The sequence below is a fragment of the Schistocerca gregaria genome, chromosome X (genome assembly GCF_023897955.1).
Source record: "Schistocerca gregaria isolate iqSchGreg1 chromosome X, iqSchGreg1.2, whole genome shotgun sequence".
Classification (NCBI taxonomy): domain Eukaryota; kingdom Metazoa; phylum Arthropoda; class Insecta; order Orthoptera; family Acrididae; genus Schistocerca; species Schistocerca gregaria.
The window spans coordinates 495,000,583-495,025,589 of NC_064931.1; the positions used below are offsets into that span (position 1 = coordinate 495,000,583).

The 25,007-nt window shown below is 43.5% G+C and overlaps 1 protein-coding gene across 3 annotated transcripts in view; it reads left to right on the plus strand.

Annotated features, from left to right (window-relative positions):
- Nucleotides 1–25,007, plus strand: part of LOC126299408 (elongation of very long chain fatty acids protein AAEL008004-like) — a 589,530-nt gene that overhangs the window by 482,064 nt on the left and 82,459 nt on the right. For 2 of the 3 annotated variants that reach the window (XM_049991293.1, XM_049991294.1), the window contains one exon: nt 16,932–16,988. The exons of the other annotated variant lie outside the window; for it this stretch is intronic. In XM_049991293.1, the coding sequence (XP_049847250.1) occupies nt 16,932–16,988 (57 nt within the window). The remainder of the gene's footprint in view (nt 1–16,931; nt 16,989–25,007) is intronic. 3 annotated transcript variants of the gene reach the window in all.

Here is a 25,007-nt window from a genome sequence, read left to right on the forward strand (position 1 = left end):
TACTGATATTAACTTTTCACCTAGAACTTCTTTTTTGTCCGATGCGTCGTTTTTGAGATATTTGCTTGTCTCAAGTTAGGACAAACGCCCTATATAAAGGGCGTGAACAGTGTCAGATGTTGAGTGATCACCGTGAATGACACGGAGATGCCACGTAATCATGTGAGACGGCGTTATTTGCACCTGACAGAGATTGAAAGGAGTCTAATTGTGGGACTGCTTTTGGCCGACTGCTTAAATTGTACATTATCCAGATTTGGGGGCATTCGTATACGACAGTGGCCCGAGGTTGGACTGTATGGGAACGTGAGGATAGGCATATTCGTCTTCAAAGTTACAGTCGACCACACCTGATCACCACAAGGGAGGATAGCTGTTTTGTACACCAAACACATCGCAACCCCTTCACATCTGCTCCTGCCATTCGAGAACAAGTAGTGAACTTCCTGCAACATTCTGTGTCATTCCATACCACTTGTCGGAGACTAATAGCAGCCAGACAAGGAAATTACCACCCCATGCGTAGGCTGCAGTTAGCACCACAACACAAACGGCTGCGTTTCGAGAGCTAACGTGGCCGGAAACAAGACTGCTGATGAATGGCGTCGCGTTGTGATCAGCGATGAATTGCGGCCTGCACTACCTCTGATGACCACTGTTGGCGAGTATGGAGGCAACCTGGGGAGAAGTACCATTCTTTGAATGTTTTGGAGAGACACAGCGGTGTTACTCCTAGAGAGGTGGTGTAGAGAGGCATCGGGTTTGGCTTCAAGTCACGGCTGGTAGTGACTGGGTGAACTAAAGCCATAACGATACGTGGCGGACATACTGCGTCCTCGTACGTTACCTCTCATGCGACAATATCGTGGTGCCATTTTTCGACAGGGCAGTGCAAGTCCACACATGGTAAGTGTGTTTACGACGTGCCTGTATGATACTGAGATACTTCCGTGGCCAACCAAATCCCTATATCTGTCCTCGATAGAACGTGTATGAGTTAAGCTCGGACGTCAACTACATCCCAGTGCCAGTTAATCTTTATTTCGTTCCGTCCTCCCCTTCTGGGTGCGTCACTTTTTTTTGTTCAGACAGTGTAAAACTGGCCTGGAAAATACACTGCCGGACAAAAAAAAATTGTGCACTTGGAAAGGCGATATCAATTTTGATCCGATGACGGCATACTCCACTTCGAGGACAGTAGATATACTGATAGGGGTTTTAGCATCGTCTACCAACAGAAAGCGTAGTGGGATGACTACCAGAGCGCCGCCTGTGTCTAACTTTTAATAGGGAATGCTCACAGTGAGGAGGCTCAGTGCGTTGCAAACGCGTGCTTCCTGCTGCCAGCTGAGCGATTTGAAAGAGGTCAAATTGTTGCCTTCCTAGTGACGGGACGGTTCTTTCGGAGAAATGTCACACTGAAGTGACGTGCTGCGACAGATGTGCAACGATACTGGTATAAGTGGTCACGTGAACATTCTCACACATGTAGACGAGGCTTTGGACTTCCACGCAGAACAGACGCCCGTCAGGATCGTCGTATTGTAAGAGCACTATGGGACTTAACTTCTGAGGTCATCAGTCCCCTAGAACTTAGAACTACTTAAACCTAAGTAACCTAAGGACCTCACCCACATCCATGCCCGAGGCAGGATTCGAACCTGCGACCGTAGTATTGTAAGGACAGCACTGGCAGGTAGGACAGCTACCGCAGTGCGGATAAGAGGGATTTTAAGCCCAGACGTGTAAACACGAACTGTTGCGAACCAGTTATTAGCAGTGGAACTACGTAAACGCACAGCTATAGGCTGTCTTCCACTCACACCACAGCCTCGACTGGTGCTGTCAGAGGATCACGTGGAAGATGGAATGGCGCGCAGTGGTCTTTAGTGATGAAAGCAAATCCTGCCTACACGCAAGTGTTGGTCGTTTGCGCGTACGACGTAGACCTAGTGAGCGCTGTCTCGTCGAGTGCATTCGTATAAGAAACACTGCCCTACCCCCCCCCCCCCTCCCGCATGCCTTATGGCCTGGGGTGCAATGAGCTACAACTTTCGTTCACTTTTGGTGTTTCTGGAGTCGACGCTAACCAGCGCTAGGTACGTGTAGAGTGAGTGTTGTTAGACCCATTCTTTTGCCGGTTTTGCAACAAGAAGATGATGTGTTGCTCCAACACGATAATGCTCGTCCACATACTGCCCGTGAAACTTAACATCCTCAGCACGACGTGCAGCAACTTCCCTGTCCAGCACGATCTTCGGTCTGGTCTCCAAACGAACAAGTATGGAATTTGATGGCCCGAAAAGTGACTCGTGCGACTTGTCAACCAACAGCTTTTACAGAACTACCCGAGCAGATCGAGCAGGTGCGGCCCCTTCGTATCCCAGGACATTATTCGCCATCTGCAAGATCGACTGGATGCCAGAGACAGCTCCTGCATTGCCACCCGTGGAAGCTACGCCACTTACTACTGTGAGTCTTTCAGCATGGGCCGATACTTGCAAACTCAGATCAGCTTGTGCCACTGCTCTGTAAATATAATCATTTCATGTACTCCACATTCATCGTTCAGTGTATTAATAACACTGACGCTGACATGACTACACTACTGGCCATTAAAATTGTGACACCATGAAGAAATGCAGATGATAAACGGGTATTCATTGGACAAATATATTATACTAAAACTGACATGTGATTACGTTTTCACGCAATTTGGGGACATAGATCCTGAGAAATCAGTACCCAGAACAACCACCTCTGGCCGTAATAACGGCCTTGATACGCCTGGGCATTGAGTCAAACGCAGCTTGGATGGCGTGTACAGGTACAGCTGCCCATGCAGCTTCAACACGATACCACAGTTCCTCAAGAGTAGCGGCTGGCGTATTGTCACGAGCCAGTTGCTCGGCCTCCATTAATCAGACGTTTTCAGTTGGTGAGAGATCTGGAGAATGTGCTGGCCAGGGCAGCAGTCGAACATTTTCTGTATCCAGAAAGGCCCGTACAGGACTTGCAACATGCGGTCGTGCATTATCCTGCTGAAATGTAGGCTTTCGCGGGGATAGAAAGAAGGGTAGAGCCACGGGTCGTAACACACCTGAAATGTAACGTCCACTGTTCAAAGTGCCGTCAGTGTGGACAAGAGGTGACCGAGACGTGTAACAAATGCCACCCCATACCATCACGCCGGGTGATACGCCAATATGGCGATGACGAATACACGCTTCCAATATGCGTTCACCACGATGTCACCAAATATGGATGCGACCATCATGATGCTGTAAACAGAACCTGGATTCATCCGAAAAAATGACGTTTTCCCATTCGTGCACCCAGGTTCATCGTTGAGTACACCATCGCAGGCGCTCCTGTCTGTGATGCAGCGTCAAGGGTAACCGCAGCCATGGTCTCCGAGCTGATAGTCCATGCTGCTGCAAACGTCGTCGAACTGTTCGTGCAGTTGGTTGTTGTCTTGCAAACATCCCCATCTGTTGACTCAGGGATCGAGACGTGACTGCACGATCCGTTACAGCCATGCGGATGAGGTGCCTGTCATCTCGACTGCTAGTGATACGAGGACGTTGGTGTCCAGCATGGCGTTCCTTATTATCCTCATGAACCCCTCATGAACCCAGCGATTCCATATTCTGCTAACAGTTATTGGATCTCGACCAACGCGAGCAGCAATGTCGCGATACGATAAACCGCAATCGCGAAAGGCTACAATCCGACCTTTATCAAAGTCGGAAACGTGATGGTACGCATTTCTCCTCCTTACACGAGGCATCACAACAACGTTTCACCAGCCAACGCCGGTCAACTGGTGTTTGTGTATGAGAAATCGGTTGGAAACTTTCCTCATGTCAGCACGTTGTAGGTGTCGCCTCCGGCGCCATCCTTGTGTGAATACTCTGAAAAGCTAATCATGTGCATATCACAGCATCTTCTTCCTGTCGGTTAAATTTCGCGTCTGTAGCTCGTCATCCTCGTGGTGTAGCAATTTTAATGGCCAGCAGTGTATTCTTAATGAACATAAGAACGTCCCATCACAGAAAATGCTGGGAACCGTGATTTCGAAGCACCAATCGGTTGCTGTCACATGTCTGCGGATGCACATTTGCGCATGCTCTCTCTCAAGTACTTCGCTGTGTCACTGTGTTTGACGTCTGCTCCTATTCGTGTTTAGTGACCTGCTGAATTCAACACAAGTTGGTAATCATGATAAAACAACGCATGTTCATTGCCGAGTGTTGTGCGAAGCACAATTCTTGCTAAACGTAAATGGAACTGTCTACGCAGGAGTTCAAGACTGGACGTATTTTGGAAAAGCCACCAGCAAAGTTTGCAATGCAGAAACTAGTGACAGAATTTTGCGAAACGGCTCTGTAGCCAATAGAAACCATAAATGTCCGATAAGAGTTGGAACACCAAAAAAAAAATTGCTCGATCGGGAAAAACCTGTAACAAAGTCCTGCGAAATCTCAGCGCCACAGATCTGTGCAAGTGGGTACTAATAAGCGAATCTCCACATCGCTGCCGGCCGCTGTAGCCGAGCGGTTCTAGGCGCTTCAGTCCGGAACCGCGCGGCTACCACGGCCGCAGGTTCGAGTCCTGCCTCGGGCATGGATGTATGTGATGTCCTTAGGTTAGTTAGGTTTAAGTAGTTCTATGTTCTAGGCGACTGATGACCTCACATGTTAAGGCCCATAGTGCTCAGAGCCATTTGATTTTCTCCACATTGCACCCTCTCAGATTTAGTGGTAAGAGGGCGCAGTGGAGAGCCCGCCAAAAACTGAACACAGATCAAGCATGAAAACAGGAAGAAGGTATACCGAACGGCGAAAAAAAAAAAGCAAAATAGAAACAGTGAACGGCCAATGAACAAGAAGTGCAATAAAGAGTAGTATAAGACACGAACGGCCTCGTCGATGAGTGGTCATGCTGTCAGTCTGCGAGCCGTGTTTAAAACTCCCTTGTCTCTCTTTTTTTTCACAACATTATGAACTGTCCGTCCAGTCATTTAAATGTTTGTTTTCTTTCTGTGCTCTTGGCAGTTGTCGTACTATACGCTAGTTATAGAAAATGAGTCATGTGGGAAGAATACGTTACCGTCGCAAGTAAGTCTGATGAATAGTGAGAGCAGGCGAGATACCACATAGATGTCTCACAGAAATGAAAACAACAAAGAAACGAGTGCGAATCACTTTACAACAAAGGAATTCAAGAGTCAAAACTTCCAAAACGGAAAGCAATTTTAAAAGCATACGTTTTGACAGAGCAGAGAGAAACTGTGTGATTGTGAAACTGTTGCGTTCATTTGTATGAGCTTATGTAACAAACTATCATGTTTTCATCATTTCCTTCGGCGTGATTACATTCACATTCATACGAACACCTGTTTCGAGCGAGGAGGTATATCTCACTCACTTATCAGTCGTTTAAATTAGGTACGTCGATACGAGATTCTTATCATATGACACACGTATTGTTACTAATGCTGTGCATGACATACCACACACGTTTTCCGGGGGAGGATTCGGTTGACTTGTCGCCTTGTCATCAAAAGTTCCCATTCGAAAGTCTCATCGTTTCGGCTCCTAATAGAGTAGTTGTGCAGAATCAGCTGTCATTATAGGTCCATACCTTACACCACGACACAGACACAATTTTGAATAAAGCGGCTCTCGTGGCAATCCAACGCCGTAATCACTCAACCACGACGCCATTTCTCTTCTAGCGTGCTCTGTATTGCACTTCTTGTTCTTGGACCCTTCAGTGTTACTATTTTGCTTTTCTTTCCACAGTCCAGTTCACCGTCTTCCTGTTCTCATGCTTGATATGTGTCCAGTTTTGGACGGGCTGACCACTGGGCTTTCTTAACATCAAATATGAGGAGGGAACGATGGGGAGTTTCTTCTTGTAAGAGATCGTCTAGTAGAAACATTATCAATAAGGACCTCCATCTGTATCCTTAAAAATTTATTTTTGGAGTGAGTAAAAGTGTCCACGCGAACTTCTGCGTGTTGAGTTCTGCGCCTTTATGTAGCAGAAAATACCCATAAAATTAGAAAAGCTATTGCATAATCTCAAGACTAGTTTTGGGTGCGAAATCTTTCGTGTCCGCAGCCTTATACCATTCTTTCACCGAACCTTTAGTACAAATCGTTATGTCCATAACGTTTTTAATCCGTTTATGAATCACCTCGTGGGAGATGGACGAGTGCATGGATATTTTCAGCAAGACGGAGCAACAGCACACAGCTCCTTGCCATAAGCGAATGAGGTGTTCAGCGAGGAGAGGATAGTCAGCAGAGGCAGTGCAATCTCCTGGCCACCTCGTTGGCCTGATCTCTCTCCCTGTGATCCTTAGCTGTGGGGCAAGCTGAATGGTCTACTGAGCCATAATACAGTGAGTTGACAAAAGTATGGGGCAGCGATATGCACGTATACATATGGCGGTAGCATCGCGTATACGAAGTATAGAAGGGCAGTACATTGGAGGACCTGTCATTTGTATTCAGGTGATTCATACGAAAAGATTTCCGACGTGACTATAGCCGCATGACGGGAATTATTAGACTTCGAACGTGAAATGGTAGTTAGACGTAGACGCAAGGGACATTCAGTTTCGCAAATCGTTACAAAATTCAGTATTCCGAAATCCAAAGTGTCAAGAGAGTGCCGAGAATACCGAATTTCAGGCATTAGCTCTCACTACGGACAACGAAGTGGCCGGCGGCCTTCATTTAACGACTGACGGCAGTGACGTTTGCGTAGTGTTGTCAATGCTAACAGGCAAGCAACACTGCCTGAATAACAGTAGAAATACGACGAACCTATCCGTTAGGACAGTGCGGCGAAATTTGGCGTTAAAAGGCTATGGCAGCAGACGACCGACGGTAACAGCACGACATCGCCTGCAGCACCTCTCCTAGGTCGGGACCATATCGGTTGTACACTAGACGACTGGAAAACCGTGGACTGGTCAGATGAGCCCCAATTTCAGTTGGTAAGAGCTGATGGTGGGGCTCGAGTGTGGCGTAGACCCCACGGAGCTATGGACTCAGATTGTCAACAAGACACTGTGCAAGCTGGGCTGTGTTTACATGGAATGGACTGGATCCTCTGGTCCAAGTACTTGGAGACCATTTGCAGCCATTCGTGGTCTTCATGTTTCCAAATAACGATGGAATTTGCATGCATGACAATGCGCCATGTCACTGGACCACAGTAGTTCAAGATTTGGTTGAAGGACATTCTGGACAATTCGAGCCAATGATTTGGCCACCTAGATCGCCCGACCTGAATTCAATCGAAAATTTGTGGGACACAATCAAGAGGTCAGTGCACAAAATCCTGCACCGACAATACTTTTCCAGTTATGGACGGCTATAGAGGCAGCATGGCTCAATATTTCTGGAGGGGACTTCCAGCGATTTGTTGAGTCCATGCCACGTCGAGTTGCTGTACTACGCCGGACAGAAGGCGGTCTGGCACGGTATCGGGAGGTATCCCATGACTTTAGTCATCTCAGTGTAATTCTCACACACCTGAAGACCTATAACATAACATTGAAAACTCTTCCCGTTATCCTCCAGGCAGAGCTCCTACGCATAAGTCACTGTTTGATAAATCGAATGAATGACCGGTTTACATTTTCGTTGTGTTTCCATCTGTTTACTGTCAACTCTAGCAACTGGAAAAGTTTCGTTACTGTGCCTAGTACAGAAGAGTCAAAGTCAATTTTGCGTAATGTTTGAAATAACGTCATGTCTGCCTGAATAGTACACTGTGACACGTTTCTGAACACGTCTTAAGGAGAAAAAGTTTATGACCAAATAAAATATACAGGGCACTCTTTAAAAAAGATGTGCTGCTGTTCATATCTTTGTAACGAAAAAAATATAGAAGAAAAGCAGCCTTGCTGGTTAACTTTGCACCAGTAGGTAAACAACATTTTGAAGACTTTCTTATTTTTCTTCTGTAAAAAAATTTTTTGTGATGTATATGCAGATGTACAATGTTGTTCTTGATCTTTTGGAATAAGGATAGTGAAACGCATAAAATAAGTCTATTAGTGATTTTGTGTTTATTATTTCATGTTTCTCGCGAAGCCTCGCGAACATATGCAAACAATTAGGATCCTCAGGGCACCCATTCCTCGATTGTGCATTTGGTGTTTAGTCAAACAGGAAATATCGACTTTAAATGCGTTGAATCATGCTTCATAGTGTGGCCAGTTTTTATTCCTTGTCGAGATACTCGCCATCGAGGCGCATATAATTTGCAATATAGCCTGCAGTCGTCATGCTTAGTCGTCCTCGTCTCCCTCCGCAAAAAGTATGAATGAACTACTTCTCACTAAGAGGAAGACAAGGGAACAGAATCATTCCTACAAAGTATGTAGTCTACAGGCAAACTTTTTTTTTTTAGAAAAAAGGTCTTTAAGGCAGTAATATCTGCTTGCAGTATTTCTAAGCAAAGTTCGAGCTGTAGCGAAACTTTTTCCTTACTAATCAAACGAGGATTCTGAGGCTCACAGGAGGAGAGACAAAAAGAGTTGTACATTATATTCTTAATCGTGTTATATGCTCCAGATGCAACGCAGCTGCACCAGCATTAACAGAGTGATGCTTGACACAATCACGTCGATTAAATATATAGGCGTAACATTGCATTCCAATGGAATGAGCGTGTAAGAATTGTAGTACGGAAGGGGAATGGTCGACTTCCGTTTTCTTGGAGAACTTTAGGAAAATATGAGTCGTCTGTAAGGAGACCGCACATAAGATACTAGTGCGACCCAGTGTTGAGTACTGTTCGAGTGTTTGGGATACGCACTAGGTCGGATTAAAAGAAGACATCGAAGCAATTCAGAGGCGGGCTGCTATATTTGTTATCGGTAAGTTCGAACAACACGCAAATATTTCGGAGAAACTTCCGAAACTCTAATGGGAATCACTGGAGCGATGGCGACGTTCTTTTGGAGAGCACAACTGAGAAAATTTAAAGAACTGGCATTTGAGGCTGACTGCAGAACGATTCTACTGCTGCTAACGAACATTTCGCGTAAGGACCATGAAGACAAGGTTAGGGCTCGTACAGAGGATAAAGACAGTCATTTTTCCGTGGCTCTGTTTGCGAGTGGAACACGTAAGCTAATGACAAGTTATGGTACAAGGTACACTCCGCTACGAACCGTACGGTGGGTCACGGTTTATGTATATAGGTGTAGATATAAGAAGGCACACAATGAGAAGACGTACGTTGTGATGCTCAACAGTGTTCTCTGTTTTCTGCTGCTAATCCGTCGGTAATTTGGGGGACAGTGAACGTGTAAATTAACTTAGGGTTTGACATGTGCCAAATAAATCATCATTCGATTTATATTTTTTTTTTTTTTTTGCAATGTATCTATGAAACTGCATCGACGGATTACAATCTGATCTATGAAAAGTACACATCGCTTTTAATTTATTCTTGTTAACCTGTCTCAGTCAAATCATCTTTAGATAAAAATGCATTTGGAGGAAATTATGTTTGGAAAAGGCACCATCTTCGCCCCCAACAATAAATATAATAGCGGCTTGGCCTAGTTCTGGATTAATCTTACAATATAATGCTGCTTGTCGGTAAGCAGGAACTTTACCTTCGAAGAGCTGTTACAGCAATGGCAGATTCATTAGAAAGTAGGTGTTAAATTGCGGCGAAATTGTGTAATCGGCACGAAATTAACGCGGCGTGGGATACTTGAAATTAATGTTGTGATGGAGTGGTCATAAAGCGCAAATGAAAGTAGCTCCCGTGTAACGAAATTATTTGTCTATGTACACCAATTGCTAAACAGCCTTACTATATGACACAATCACATCCTTAGCTGCGAAAGCTCACAATTGCGTTTCCCTTGACTTTTAGTCCCCTTCCTATTGGTAGGCTGACGGCTAGTGCATTACAATGCAATTCAGGTTAAAGAGTTTTGGAGAAAGAAGTTATTTTAATAGAATACTTTTCTACTGATAATGTATATTTGCTACAGAGAAACACTGGAAGTCCTGTTCGTTATGGGCGCCAATCCAGTGTATCATCTTCAGCGATCTCATTTTATAGTTGGCAAAATAAAACGATTTTCCTTGTTAGATGATCAGATGAAACGAACTTGAGAAGAAATCGTCTGCGCCATCATTAATATGATTTAATCACTCCACATTTTCCACAATTACTTCAATAATAGTTCACTCAGTATAGGAAGTGGTCAAGAACAAATGATAGAGTGGAGGTGATATACCCGTAATATATGTGGTGATAGAAAAAAGATAGCTGTAGACCATGCTAGAGGTGCAATCATCATTGATGGTGTTTTGGTTGCATCTTTTTGTAACAGATATTGTAAAGAATGCTAATGCCCAAAGTGAAACATTGACAGGATAAATATTCATTGAGCTTCTGGAAAGCACTGTAGGTTGAAAATAAATAACCAATAACTGCGAATCTTCACGACGATTCATTGTCACAACCTGCCTCAAACTGAGGTGCTGTCATAACCAGAGCAGTGTGCATCGCGAGCCACGTTGTGCGGAAGAAATATGTAGTTATTTAAAGTGTCGCTACATGCTTCACTGCAATACTTTAATTCTGTTGTTTTTGTATGCGAATGCTTGGTCTGGACTTAGAACTCCCAACAACTCAGATCCTTTATTTCCTTTGTGCCCCAGATTTTCCAATTAAATTTAAAGTTTTCCTTGTGCTACACTCATTTAATTCTGCGCAGGAACTTGAGATAATAGGGTATCACAAATCTTATGTTTTCTTGTTTTTACACTGTGAGATAGGAAAAAAAGCACCACGAAGGAATTATTCGAGTGGGACGGAAATCGATATGTGGTGTACATTTACAGACAAAAAAAATGATTACAATTTCAGAAACAAATTGTATGATTTATTCAACAGCAGGAGCTTTACAAACTGACTCATTTAATAACGCTTTGATCCACCTGTGGTAATTATGCAAGCAGTTAATCGGCTTGGCATTGATTGATAGAGTTGGTGGGTGTCCTCCGAAGCGATATCGTGCCAAATTCTATACAATTAGCGCACTGGATTGTCAAAATTCCTATGTGCTTGGAGGGTCCTGCCCATAATGCACCAAAGGTTCTCAATTGACCAGGAAATTCGGCGACATTTCTGTCCAAGGAAGTGTTTGGCAAACACGAAGAGAAGCAGTAGAAACTCTCGCCGTGTGTGGGCGGACATTATGTTGCTGGAACGTAGCCCAAGATGGCTTGCCATGAACAGGGCGTGGGATCTCGTCGACTTACCGCTGTGCTGTAATGGTGCCTCAGATGGCAACCAAAGGGGTCCTACTCGAAAAAGAAATGGCTCCCCGGACCATCACTCCCGGTTGTCGGTCATATGTCGAGCGACAGTCAGGTTGCTATCCTATCGCTGTCCGAGGAGTCTCCACACACGTCTCCACTGGTCATTGGGGCGGGACTCATCACTGGACACAATTCTATTCCAGTCAATGAAATTACAGGCCGAAGAGGTATCTGGAGTCGCCCCAGACAGCGATGGGGTATCAACCTGACTTCTGTCCACCATACGGCCCGAAAACCGTGAAAGATGTTCTGGGTGCCATTTCCTTTCATAGCAGGAGCCCTCTGGTAGTCATTCTTACAGCACAGCGGTACGTCGACGATATTCTACGCCCCGTTTTTTACTCTTCGTGGCAAGCCATCCTGGGTTTACATTTCAGCAAGATATTGCCCGCCCGCACACAGCTAGGGTTTCTACTGCTTGTCTTCGTGCTTGTCAAACCTAACCTTGGCCAGCGTGGTTTCCGGATGCCTCCCTAACAGAGAGCGTTTGAAACATTATGGTGAGAGTCTCCCAACCAGCTCGGTATTTTGACTATCTAATGTGCCAGTTCGGACATAATTTCTTCACGATATCGCTCAGGATGATATCCAACAACTCTATCGATCAATGCCAAGCCGAATATCTGCTTGCATAAGAGCCAGAGGTGGACTATCACGTTATTTACTTGCTTAATTTGTGAGGCTCTTTCTCTTGAATAAATCACCCAATTTTTCTCAAACCTTAATAATTTATTTGTCTATACATCTACGTTCTTTCTACCGATTTCCGTCCCATTCTGATGACTCCTTCGTGGTGTGTATTTTTTTTCTTAGAGTGTATTTATATATTTTTTAATTGTTATAAATTATCAGTATCTTACGAATTATGCAGTGTCTTTTCTTGTGGTTCATATGGCCCCCCAGGAAAAAATTAAAGTCAATATAGGGTGTTCATAATAGTATGTCCCAGTTTCAACTGAATATTATGACCGTTTAATTTAGGCTATTTACAACAAATCATATATAACATTGAAACTAAACTAACAGAGTTTTTCTTGTAACCGTTCAATATGTGTACCTTCAGGAATGCGGCACACATCCAACGTAAAGTATAAACTTCCCGCACTTTGGTTACCAAGTCTGGAGTTATGGAAGCAATGGCTTCTTCAGTTCGGTGTACCAACTATGGAAAGCCAGTAAGCAGTGTCGGAACGTAGCTCCAAAGGAAAAAATCGCCTGGCGTGAAGTCAGGTCGCCGTGGAGGCCAGAGGAAAAGAGCTCTATCGTACTGACCATTACGACCAACCAACGCTCAGGGACTTCGACGTTCAACCACACTCGTACAAAGAGGGAGAGGGGTTTCATCTTGTTACCAAATAAAATTTTCAGGTTCGGCTTCTAGTTGGGGAAAGAACCATGCTTCAACATATCCAGATACGCCACCCTTCTTACGGCAGCTTCAGCGAAAATCAGTGACACAGTGCAGAAAACAAGTTCATGAGGATGTTCGGTCCCCTAGATGTGTACATTATGGGTATTTACTTTCCTACTTAGAAGAACGGTTGCCTCATCACTGAATACCACATGATCAAGAAATTCGTCTTCCCACTGCAACATTTCACTTGAGAAGTTATAACGTACACCATGGTCATGTGGCTTTAAAGCAAGCACTAACTACAACCGGTTTGGATGGTTGTGTAAACATTTTCTTAAAACCTTTGACACTGTTGTTTTAGGCAACGGAAGTTCAAACTTGCTTTCCGAACCAATTTCTTAGGACTGCGCAGGTAAGATGGTTTGAAATTGTCAACGTAGTTGAAGACTGCTTAGTCCTTTTCATATATCGGTCGGAGCATGAGTAAATTTATTTGCTGCGGCTGCTTCAGTATACTGGAACTATTGCCTCGATGTAATATGCATATTGAATATAAAGTGTCATTCTCTGTAGGAGTAGATGCAGAAACCAGATTCTCACCTACTAGCTTGTTGTAATCAAGTGTGTTCCAAGACCAAGATTTATGTTACTGTTGAGCCTGCCCTCTGTTGGCAGACAAGTTTGCGATGACACAATGGCCTCATTAGTGTTATAAACTGAATGAGACAAGATCTCGTTTAAAGCTGATAAGCTGTCAAAACATTTTTATTAGAATGTAAGAAGCTGTGTAATGAAGTTACAGCTGACTTAATTTGCACGTAAGGTGGGAGCAAAATGTAGTCAGCAGAAGTTTTGTGAAGACAGTGTACAAACACTCTTGCTGAACAGGAATTGCAAAATGTGCACGTAAGATTGGGGGGTACAGGTAAGCCATTTTGGGTATTCCCGGTACGAATCGGGTATTAAGGTACGAAATACTACGCCTAGGAGGACGTCATAGCATATCACGAACCACACCCTTAATGCAAGGTAGAGGGGTACACTCAAATCTGACGTAGCAGGTTAAAATCTTGGTTCTGGAGAGAAGCCCATCATAACAAAGAAAGCACTGGGGCTATGGAGTGTTGAGGCTGACGAAAAAAAAATTTAAGATACATAAGAAACTAATAGTTCACTTGAAAAAAGAATCTTAGTGTTTGGTTTATGTTGCGGGTCAGCTGCTAGTATTCACAGCATGTCTTAGCTACCTGCAGCTCTCCCCGAATTTTGTAGCACTTACATTCAATCGATGACCCCTCTTATACAACTATGTCTTCTGCTTACTATCTCAGCGAGATTGCCCTTTTAACCATGTAATTTATATCCATGATAAATCACAACGGTCCAATCAGGCATCCTGGAGGCTTGCCCCATGCGACTTCCTCTTCTTACTATGTCTCTCCATTGAAAACGACGTTCTGTGTTCTGTTTGATGAGAAGTTTTCTGCCAAATCAAATTTGTAGGCTGATATTCAATAATCACGTTTCTTATTTACTGGGCGACAGTGAAGACGGTAAATAATCAAAGAGCCGCGCGGGATTAGCCGAGCGGTCTCAGGCGCTGCAGTCATGGACTGTGCGGCTGGTCCCGGTGGAGGTTCGAGTCCTCCCTCGGGCATGGGTGTGTGTGTTTGTCCTTAGGATAATTTAGGTTAAGTAGTGTGTAAGCTTAAGGACTGATGACCTTAGCAGTTAAGTCCCATAAGATTTCACACACATTTAAGCATTTGAATAATCATAGACTTTTCGGAAGTCGAGAAAAGCGGCATCTAAGTGCCTTCTTGGACAACAAGTTGACTTTCATATGATCGATGTTCAAGGAATCAGCATTGATTCTTAGAACTAAATCCTTCGGTCACCTTAAAGATCATTATGTAATAGCACAGCACATGTTCCATAATCCTGCAATAAAATAATGTAAGGTACCACGGTAGGCCTATGAACCTGCCTTCTGACCCTTCTTAAATATTAGTACTATTTTATACCAATGTCTTTTTTCAGTAGTGTGATTAGTTACTGCGAAGATTAACAGTGGACCGTTATCAGAAGAGGGGCCATTTCTTACATAAAATCGAAGTAGAAACTTGTTAGTTCTTTGAGGCAGATAGGACTTTGCTTTCAGATTCATTGAACAACGTTTCTTGCGTAGTTCTTCGTACATTAGCGTAGACACTTTCAGCTTTCATTAGTCAGAAAAATTACGTTTTGTGTCAGTCTGCAGCGAAGTTCTTTCTGATCTCGTAATCACTAAGTAACTAGATGGAAAGTGTTTCACTCCGTTACATAAACTGTGGAGAGAAGTAATCACATTTATCATCCCTTCCACCAAGTAGAATGAGGGTTTTGCGCCCCGCTTTTTAGAGAGGATAAGAGACAGTTATCTTCTATTAGTACGTCAGTCAACCTGGTAGATTTAAGCTAAATGTGTTTCTTCCTCTAGCAAAATGAGAGGTTAGCTATCCAATGTAAAATATTGCATCTACAGTTCTGTATAGCATGCACACAGCTAAACACGAATGTCCGTGCCGTTAGTAAGCTATTGATGGACTTGTCACGTATGCGAATAATTTTGTGCATTATAAATAAAATGTTATTTTGCCCTTTATTTGATGAAACATATAATTTGCTTTGTTTTCTTTTTCATGTTTTGTGTAAGTAAAAAAAAACGAATAAATTCGAAATTCAGTTAGTGCGCTTTTTGACACGATGGTTCGTAACCTGACAAGTTTCAGGACGAATGTTTTACACGGTTGAAATGCTTTTTACCCTCAATTTAATCAGGCTATTAGACCGGGCATCTTTTTAAACAGAAAAAGTTAAAATTTTTTAATAAGATCAGAATAAGTAACATTGCATTTCTCTCAGCCATACTGAAAAAATGCAAGCCTAATTTCGAGAAAAACCCGTTTGGTTAAAAGAATGTTTCATAAAAAAGCTGTTTTAAGGCAACAGTGACGTAATTCCTTTGACAGGAAAGCGATGTAGACAAAAGAGCTCTGCAGCTGTTCAAAATTTGTGAAGCTGCGAAAGACTGAAAGAGAGATGAAAGCAAACGCGTAACGGCAAATTTCAGACCTTTTGCAATATACTGGTCAGCTTTGCAACCACGTGAAATCAATTGTAGCGCACGTTTATAAGAAGTACACATCTGAGATGTCAAGTACCCATAAATAAATAAGCTTCGACCTTTGTCCGCCGTGACGCTGTTGTGTATGGAGTTATCTCAGCACGTGTGGAAGCTAATTTCTGTTGAGGAACAAATCGAGAGTCATTGTGCGCCTCGTGAACGTGTGTCTTTGGTTGTTCACATATCTCGTTTCCGGCACTGTCTTTTTTTTTTTTTTTTGCAGGTTACGCAATGCCTGTGCTGACAAGTAATTACGTAGATGGTGTTTTAGCAGACTTCTGCGTGCTTACGTAAGATCCTTTAATTACGGAACACAGAAAAGTCGTTGCAGGTTGAATGCTTCCTACTTTTTAATCATTTAAATACTCCTCAAAAGCTTCACCTCTGGCCATACATGAAATTCGCCATTATTTGATAAAGAAAATTAAAAATCCCATTAGCACACTCAAGCCCGTAAAACTCAAATGTTCTGAATATAAGGAGATTTGATCGTTGCTTCCGTGGTTTTTGTCTCTCAGTTACTGTAATAATTCACCTCGAAATGAATGTCGTGTTTCCAATAAAGACGAATTTCTAACCAAAAAAATCAGTATTGAAGAACAGTACTATTTTCATGAAATACCTTCATATTCACTTATAATAAGAGCAGTTACGACGTATAAGCCGTTTTTTAACAGAATACAGTCTTGTTCTCATATAAATATGTTCTCGGCAAATGGGTCAGTTTAATAAAACTGTATATACATACCGTACCCAAGCAACCAGCTAGCAACAATACAGTCTACATTTTCAGTGAGTCTACTTACATTTTTGCAAATTTTGGTAAATGTCAAGGATGCTCATATCTCACTGACAACTGTAATGACACATTTACTTTCATGTGGTTGCGATATCCTTAGTGGTTTCTTGTGAATTAATTTCTGTTACGCCAACTTACCACTGACCTCGAAACTAAAGCTAGTCCTCCGCGAATAGCATTCTCCAGCATAGTACACCTACCAAATTTCTGATTATATTTCGTTTATGTTTCCAGATGGCGAACACTTGCTGGTGGTACTACATCTCGAAATTTACGGAATTTTTTGATACAGTAAGTTCAACAGTACTTTTTATTAACACGCACTTGTAAATATGCATCCGAGTCTAATAGCGTAAACTGTTGGTACTGTTGTTCCAAGATACATGCATGTTGTGGGTCAAATAACCGAATCACTTGCGTTTGAAAAATCCGCAGCCAAGAAACTATCTTTATTTAGGCACCAGATGCGTTCCCTACCTAACCTTTTCCTGTGCACTGGGAGCTTTTTATATTGTGTTTTACATTTATTGTTGCAGCTGTTGTTGGATGCAAAATCAGTTCAAGACTTTTCACGCACATGTTCTAGACCGATCAAGTGGTCAAATCCTGGACCAGTGCTCGTACATACACACACACACACACACACACACACACACACACACATTACACATACTCCTCTCACAGAAAGAGAGAGATTTACAGCAAATAACTCTTAATTAAAGTACTGCAGTAAAAAAAAAAGACAATACATTTAACTGCAATGAAAAACACGAAAAACAGGTGTCGTGCCTAGTTATTGCTCGGCCAAGATGGGTATGAAAATACAGAGAACGGTATTCTAAAGTGTGGCAGAAATTTCGACAGCGACGGCTGGCACACACAGCTACCACAACTGGTAAATACACAAACTGCTTTAGCAATCTTCATCAAGCTGCACTAAATATGTGTAAAACATTACGATTATGCTCCACTGACAATTATTTCATAAAATGCAACACAAAATGCGTCTGGCGCAAAAATAGAGAAAACTTTAACAGTTGCGTGACAGCGGATTTTTCAGATATGCAAATGTTTGCTTCACATGGGAATACAAACAAAAGACTAACTGGGTGACGGCCTATGCCTGTCTGTTGACGGTACAGGCGTTTTCTACTACCTAATAGGTGAAGGATTCAACAAAAATATTTATAAAAATACGCCTATATTCAGCCATTACTTTTTCATAGCTGTGCTAACCTATTTCACTAACAAAAGCTGCTGCGCTTTTAAGGGATTATTCTGTATAAATTTTACACTGCATATTAATTTTAAAATGCTTATGAAAGCCTCAACCCTCCCTCTTTGCATCCGATGTAGTAATAGCTCTGAATAAGGTAGTAGTCAGAGCGCAAGGCTCTGTTGGTAAATACCTTCTCCTTAATTTTAATTTACCATCCTCTGATGTAATTCTGAATTTGATTTACAAATGAAATGGTGCCATTTGACATACTTAAAAATGGTCTACACTGGACTCTAAAGTTAATAGACCGATATTTGATTAAATGTGGATGTTAGATTCTTTCCTTTCATTCTGTCGACATTTTTCTGTGGTAAGAGTACTAAAATCTACCCCGCTCTAAGATTTTCACCAAGTTATTTCTCTGGGATACCAGACTACTGTGCAATTATTGTTCCCCTTTTTTTTTCGCTTTTCCTTTGCTGCCGATATCGATTGTTACCTTTTTCCCAATGGAGCCGATTGTAGTGCCTAGATGTATCTGCCTAATGTAATAGGTGTTGGAACGTCTTCTCAATCACAATATGCATTTTTGCCTAGTTTTAGATTTAGTCTTGTGAATATTGAAATTATCTCTATAAGCTTTTACTTCTGCTTTTAGCACAACCAAAACATCTGCAAAGTGTGGACCAAATGATATCACTTCTTTAAACTATTTCTGATCTTTAATTTATTCTCATCATAAATTGCTTCTCAGTTCAATTTTTACTACTACTACATACTCCCTTTACGTTTGACAGGAATAAATAGACGTCAACTAACTGGATAAGTAGTTGTCCAAGCTTATTTGCATGGCCGTGAAGTACTTTTTTTTGCCAGCTCTTCAGTTTTTTGGTCATTCTAACAACTTTGCTCTCGTGCAAACGATTAAGCATAATGAAGAATATCGTGACGCCCTACTTAATGAATTGGTTAAAGTTCTGTAGCACGTGGGGAACGAAACATTTGACTGATTTTTTCAGTTTTTGCTTATGGTGAAATCAACGAAGCAGAGCCTAGTGAAACTATAAAGGCTTTCCCGGGAATCTTCTTTCTCACTGATCCTTCTCGAGTGTGTAAGACATTCCAATGGCACAATATAAATAAATTAGTCTAACAATTCTTCAACTATAGTCAGCAACCAAAAAGAAGAGAGATTTTCAAAGAAAACTATAATGATAGCGAAGGGGATTAAAGCTATCGGAAGCGTACTTAACCCACCCGTAAACTTGGTCGTTAACGCATATCGTTGCGAAAGACTCAACCCGGAAATTGTTAGTTAGAGTCGTCGTGGCGGAAGAAATTTTCATCGTCCAGATTTGACCGAAAAAGAGCTGAGAAGTGATCACCAGACTGGGTGCCAGCGTTCTGACACGGCTGATGAGTAATACACTACTGGCCATTAAAATTGCTACACCACGAAGATGACGTGATACAAACGCGAAATTTAACCGACAGAAAGAAGATGCTGTGATATACAAATGATTAGCTTTCCAGAGCATTCACACAAGGTTGGCGCCTGTGGCGACACCTACAACGTGCTGACATGAGGAAAGTTTCCAACCGATTTCTCATACACAAACACCAGTTGACCGGCGTTGGCTGGTGAAACGTTGTTGTGATGCCTCGTGTAAGGAGGAGAAATGCGTACCATCACGTTTCCGACTTTGATAAAGGTCGGATTGTAGCCTATCGCGATTGCGGTTTATCGTATCGCGACATTGCTGCTCGCGTTGGTCGAGATCCAATGACTGTTAGCAGAATATGGAATCGGTGGGTTCAGGAGAGCAGTACGGAACGCCGTGCTGGATCCCAAAGGCCTAGCAGTCGAGATGACAGGCATCTTATCCGCATGGCTGTAAAGGATCGTGCAGCCACTTCTCGATCCCTGAGTCAACAGATGGGGACGTTTGCAAGACAACAACCATCTGCGCGAACAGTTCAATGAAGTTTGCAGCAGCATGGACTATCAGCTCGGAGACCATGGCTGCGGATATCCTTGACGCTGCATCACAGACAGGAGCGCCTGTGATGGTGTACTCAACGATGAACCTGGGTGCACGAATGGGAAAACGTCTTTTTTTCGGATGAATCCAGGTTCTGTTTACAGCATCATGATGGTCGCATCCGTATTTGGCGACATCGCAGTGAACGCATATTGGAAGCGTGTATTCGTCGCCATACTGGCGTATTGCACGGCGTGACGGTATGGGGTGCCATTTGTTACACGTCTCGGTCACCTCTTGTTCACACTGACGGAGCTTTGAACAGTGGACGTTACATTTCAGATGTGTTACGACCCGTGGCTCTACCCTTCATTCGATCCCTGCGAACCCAAGTTGCAGGTCCTGTATCGGCCTTTCTGGATACAGAAAATGTTCGACTGCTGCCCTGGCCAGGGCATTCTCCAGATCTCTCACCAACTGAAAACGTCTGGTCAATGGTGGCCGAGCAACTGACTCGTCACAATACGCCAGTCACTACTGTTGATGAACTGTGGTATCGTGTTGAAGCTGCATGGGCAGCTGTACCTGTACACGCCATCCAAGCTCTGTTTGACTCAATGTCCAGGCCTATCAAGGCCGTTATTACGGCCAGAGGTGGTTGTTGTGGGTACAGATTTATCAGGATCTATGCACCCAAATTGCGTGAAAATGTAATCACACGTCAGTTCTAGTATAATATATTTGTCCAATGGAGACCCGTTTCTCATCTGCATAACTTCTTGGTGTAGCAATTTTAATGGCCAGTAGTGTACTTCTATCCAACATATGATATGGCCCTGGATCATTGGTCAGCTGTTTCACAGGGATCAGCTAACAGGTCCAGCTCCCGGCACATAGGCTGCTTGAGGTGCGCCACTGGTGAGTTGTCTCTTGTTGTTTTCTATGGTGAATTCCTGATGACTGTTATACAGACAATCGTTTTATGACAATATGACAGATCCGGAGGGAAAGATTACCCTACCAACCCTACAGAACTAAACAGCTGCTGTATATCTGGCGAAATTGATGTAGAGCTACTGGATATGCCTTCAGTTTCTATTTACTTTACTTAAAGGGACCCAGACACAGACAAGTTTCACAAATTTTTTGCATCCTCAATTTTATTTCTCACAAAGCAGCATCCAGGTATCTATTTACTTAAAAACAGAAAACAGCACTCTCGTATGCACAGCAGTCCATCTAGGAATTGCTTGCTTATTATATCAATGTAATGGCGACGTAATCGTATCACAGTAGTGGCAATCAAACTCGGCTTTTTGTATTTTTATGTAAGCGTCATTGTTATTTTGCTATGGTGACCCAAATCAGAATATTCTCATTAAATCTTGATCATAATTATCTGCTGAGCTGAGCCCCACAGAATGTGCGTCGGATCGACCTGGACATCAACTGACGTGATGTCATGGGCTTATTATAACGTCTGTGGTTCAGTTAACCTGAAAAGAGGATTAAACAACTCTGGCAGTCCAGCTCCACCTCATCACAGGTATTAAGGCGCGAAACTGTGAACCATTCAATAGATACGAGGTCGTATGCTCAAATTCACAGCTCCATTGTGTTTGTAAAACGCCCTCCGTGTTCTAGTAGTGAGCTGTAAACTGTTACTTTACGTTTCAACGATACCTCTTGCTCTTCGTCGGGAATGCATCTCATTACTGTCCTAATTGTGCATGTCTCCTCGAGGATACATTAGCCATGCCGATGACGCCAGAATAACCTAATGACGACGTGTTGGTATGTAATTTTAAGGAGGCGTACAAACGATGACATTAGTCAGCCTTCTTCCTGCCGACGAGGAAGAAGGTAAGTCTCGAAACGTTGAACGATAATTCATAACAGAACGTCGAATATGTTAGATAGGGTGGTCAGAAATAGCCTTAAAAGTTGTAGAGGTGTAGCAGGGTAGATTGTTCTCAGAAATAATTGTTAAGAAATAAATCGATACGTTCGTATTGAGATTAGCCAATCAAGCTCTTGCGCGCAAATTCGTGCGGTCCATCAGATACTATTAGTGTCAGTTGTTCTCGTTTGGTAGGTGGCAGCACACAAGACTTCTCAGCCTCTGGATCGGGTTCGGTCCTTACTACCGTCCAATGTCTAATTTTTGTATCGCTCTCTCGTTCAGCTTTGGGAGGCCAAACGAAGAACACTTTTGTGGACACCGTCCCTGGCAGGACGCTTGTAATTTGAGCGAACAACGGCCTGATCTGCTAACTGCAATGCTAATTAACTCGGAAACGGAGCAACGTATCGTATTTTTTTCTTAACCAACATTTCTCAACATAACCTACCCTGCAACGCCCATGCAAGCCTTTCAGACTTTTTCTGACCACCTTGTATGAAGTTACAGCTGTGAAATACTTCGTGGTCATGTTAAACTATCCATTAACGCATGTAGTTTTTATTTACACATGCATTTCTATACTTTACAACTTATTATTACGTAGAATGAACCTGAATACCACGGACAAAATTATAGTGGTCGTCCAGGGTTATTTTATAAGTATTTAGGTATAAGGAACTCGTGCTCTCCGGTGGTTCTTCACTGAGTATTTGCATTTGGTTTGATTTATCACCCCCCTTTATCATTGTAATTGTATTGCATTGAAAATGGCGGCACGATAGTGTATTAGTCGAGCTCAGTATTGTTGCATCTGAGAATGAGCGTGCTTCGGTTGGCTTATCGTGAGTTTTTATCGTGATATTTCACGAAGAGACGCTGAACCACTTGGTAGTATATGTACAAGAGTCCTGAAAGCATTCACAGTGCGATGCGTTTTCCTTACTCACAACGGTAGCTGTTCACTGCAACGCCACCGCATATTTCCGATAACGACTACGGCAGGCCAAGAGCAATAATATCATCGAGTAGTAAATGTTGACGATATCCGTTGTTTGCCTTCTTCGAAAACAAAGCTGTTCCAGTCACTCATGGTATTTGCTGTCGATAACAGTAATGCCCATTTTACTCTTCACATTCAAACTTAGTGTGTGCTGCTGGGTTCTGTCTCAGATTTGTGTTGCCAGCGGTGTTAATTGTATGTTAAAAGTGATACGCAGCAGTACTGATAGATTTACCAATAAAGAATTGACTGATAACCACCTCGTGTATAGCTTAGTGACTGCAATGGAAGAGCAGCACAACTACGCTATGCTGAGATGTTTCCGCAGCAATGGCAATCACATCCGTCTGAGGGGTGTTCCATTACTCTTTTTTGTGTTGAACGTTTTGGTGATAACGTGTTACAAGCTTTTCACTGTTGTAAAGCTATTTTCACAGAAATGGAGGTTATTGAGGTAACAAATGCAATAGATCATAATCACATTTTTACTGTGTACTGAGACACCAGTGACAACATGTACCTAATACTAAAATCTAAAAAACAAACCCTTCAATAACCTTAATAAAATTTCTACACGTTGCATTCTTGGATGGAATGTACGTAGAATGACTGATTATATGTCTCTGTGCGAACTGTTACTAGCTTAATTTTTTCTTATTAGACCGACACATAGGGGACTTTATACACTCCTGGAAATGGAAAAAAGAACACATTGACACCGGTGTGTCAGACCCACCATACTTGCTCCGGACACTGCGAGAGGGCTGTACAAGCAATGATCACACGCACGGCACAGCGGACACACCAGGAACCGCGGTGTTGGCCGTCGAATGGCGCTAGCTGCGCAGCATTTGTGCACCGCCGCCGTCAGTGTCAGCCAGTTTGCCGTGGCATACGGAGCTCCATCGCAGTCTTTAACACTGGTAGCATGCCGCGACAGCGTGGACGTGAACCGTATGTGCAGTTGACGGACTTTGAGCGAGGGCGTATAGTGGGCATGCGGGAGGCAGGGTGGACGTACCGCCGAATTGCTCAACACGTGGGGCGTGAGGTCTCCACAGTACATCGATGTTGTCGCCAGTGGTCGGCGGAAGCTGCACGTGCCCGTCGACCTGGGACCGGACCGCAGCGACGCACGGATGCACTCCAAGAACGTAGGATCCTACGCAGTGCCGTAGGGGACCGCACCGCCACTTCCCAGCAAATTAGGGACACTGTTGCTCCTGGGGTATCGGCGAGGACCATTCGCAACCGTCTCCATGAAGCTGGGCTACGGTCCCGCACACCGTTAGGCCGTCTTCCGCTCACGCCCCAACATCGTGCACCTCGCCTCCAGTGGTGTCGCGACAGGCGTGAATGGAGGGACGAATGGAGACGTGTCGTCTTCAGCGATGAGAGTCGCTTCTGCCTTGGTGCTAATGATGGTCGTATGCGTGTTTGGCGCCGTGCAGGTGAGCGCCACAATCAGGACTGCATACGACCGAGGCACACAGGGCCAACATCCGGCATCATGGTGTGGGGAGCGATCTCCTACACTGGCCGTACACCTCTGGTGATCGTGGAGGGTACACTGAATAGTGCACGGTACATCCAAACCGTCATCGAACCCATCGTTCTACCATTCCTAGACCGGCAAGGGAACTTGCTGTTCCAACAGGACAATGCACGTCCGTATGTATCCCGTGCCACCCAACGTGCTCTAGAAGGTGTAAGTCAACTACCCTGGCCAGCAAGATCTCCGGATCTGTCCCCCATTGAGCATGTTTGGGACTGGATGAAGCGTCGTCTCACGCGGTCTGCACGTCCAGCACGAACGGTGGTCCAACTGAGGCGCCGGGTGGAAATGGCATGGCAAGCCGTTCCACAGGACTACATCCAGCATCTCTACGATCGTCTCCATGGGAGAATAGCAGCCTGCATTGCTGCGAAAGGTGGATATACACTGTACTAGTGCCGACATTGTGCATGCTCTGTTGCCTGTGTCTATGTGCCTGTGGTTCTGTCAGTGTGATCATGTGACGTATCTGACCCTAGGAATGTGTCAATAAAGTTTCTCCTTCCTGGGACAATGAATTCACGGTGTTCTTATTTCAATTTCCAGGGGTGTATTAAGATTTCGCTCTGAAAGTAGGTCCACTGAATTTGCTGAGTAGGTTTATGCTGGATATTGGACATCTTCATTAAGATCTACGCTACTTCAAACTTC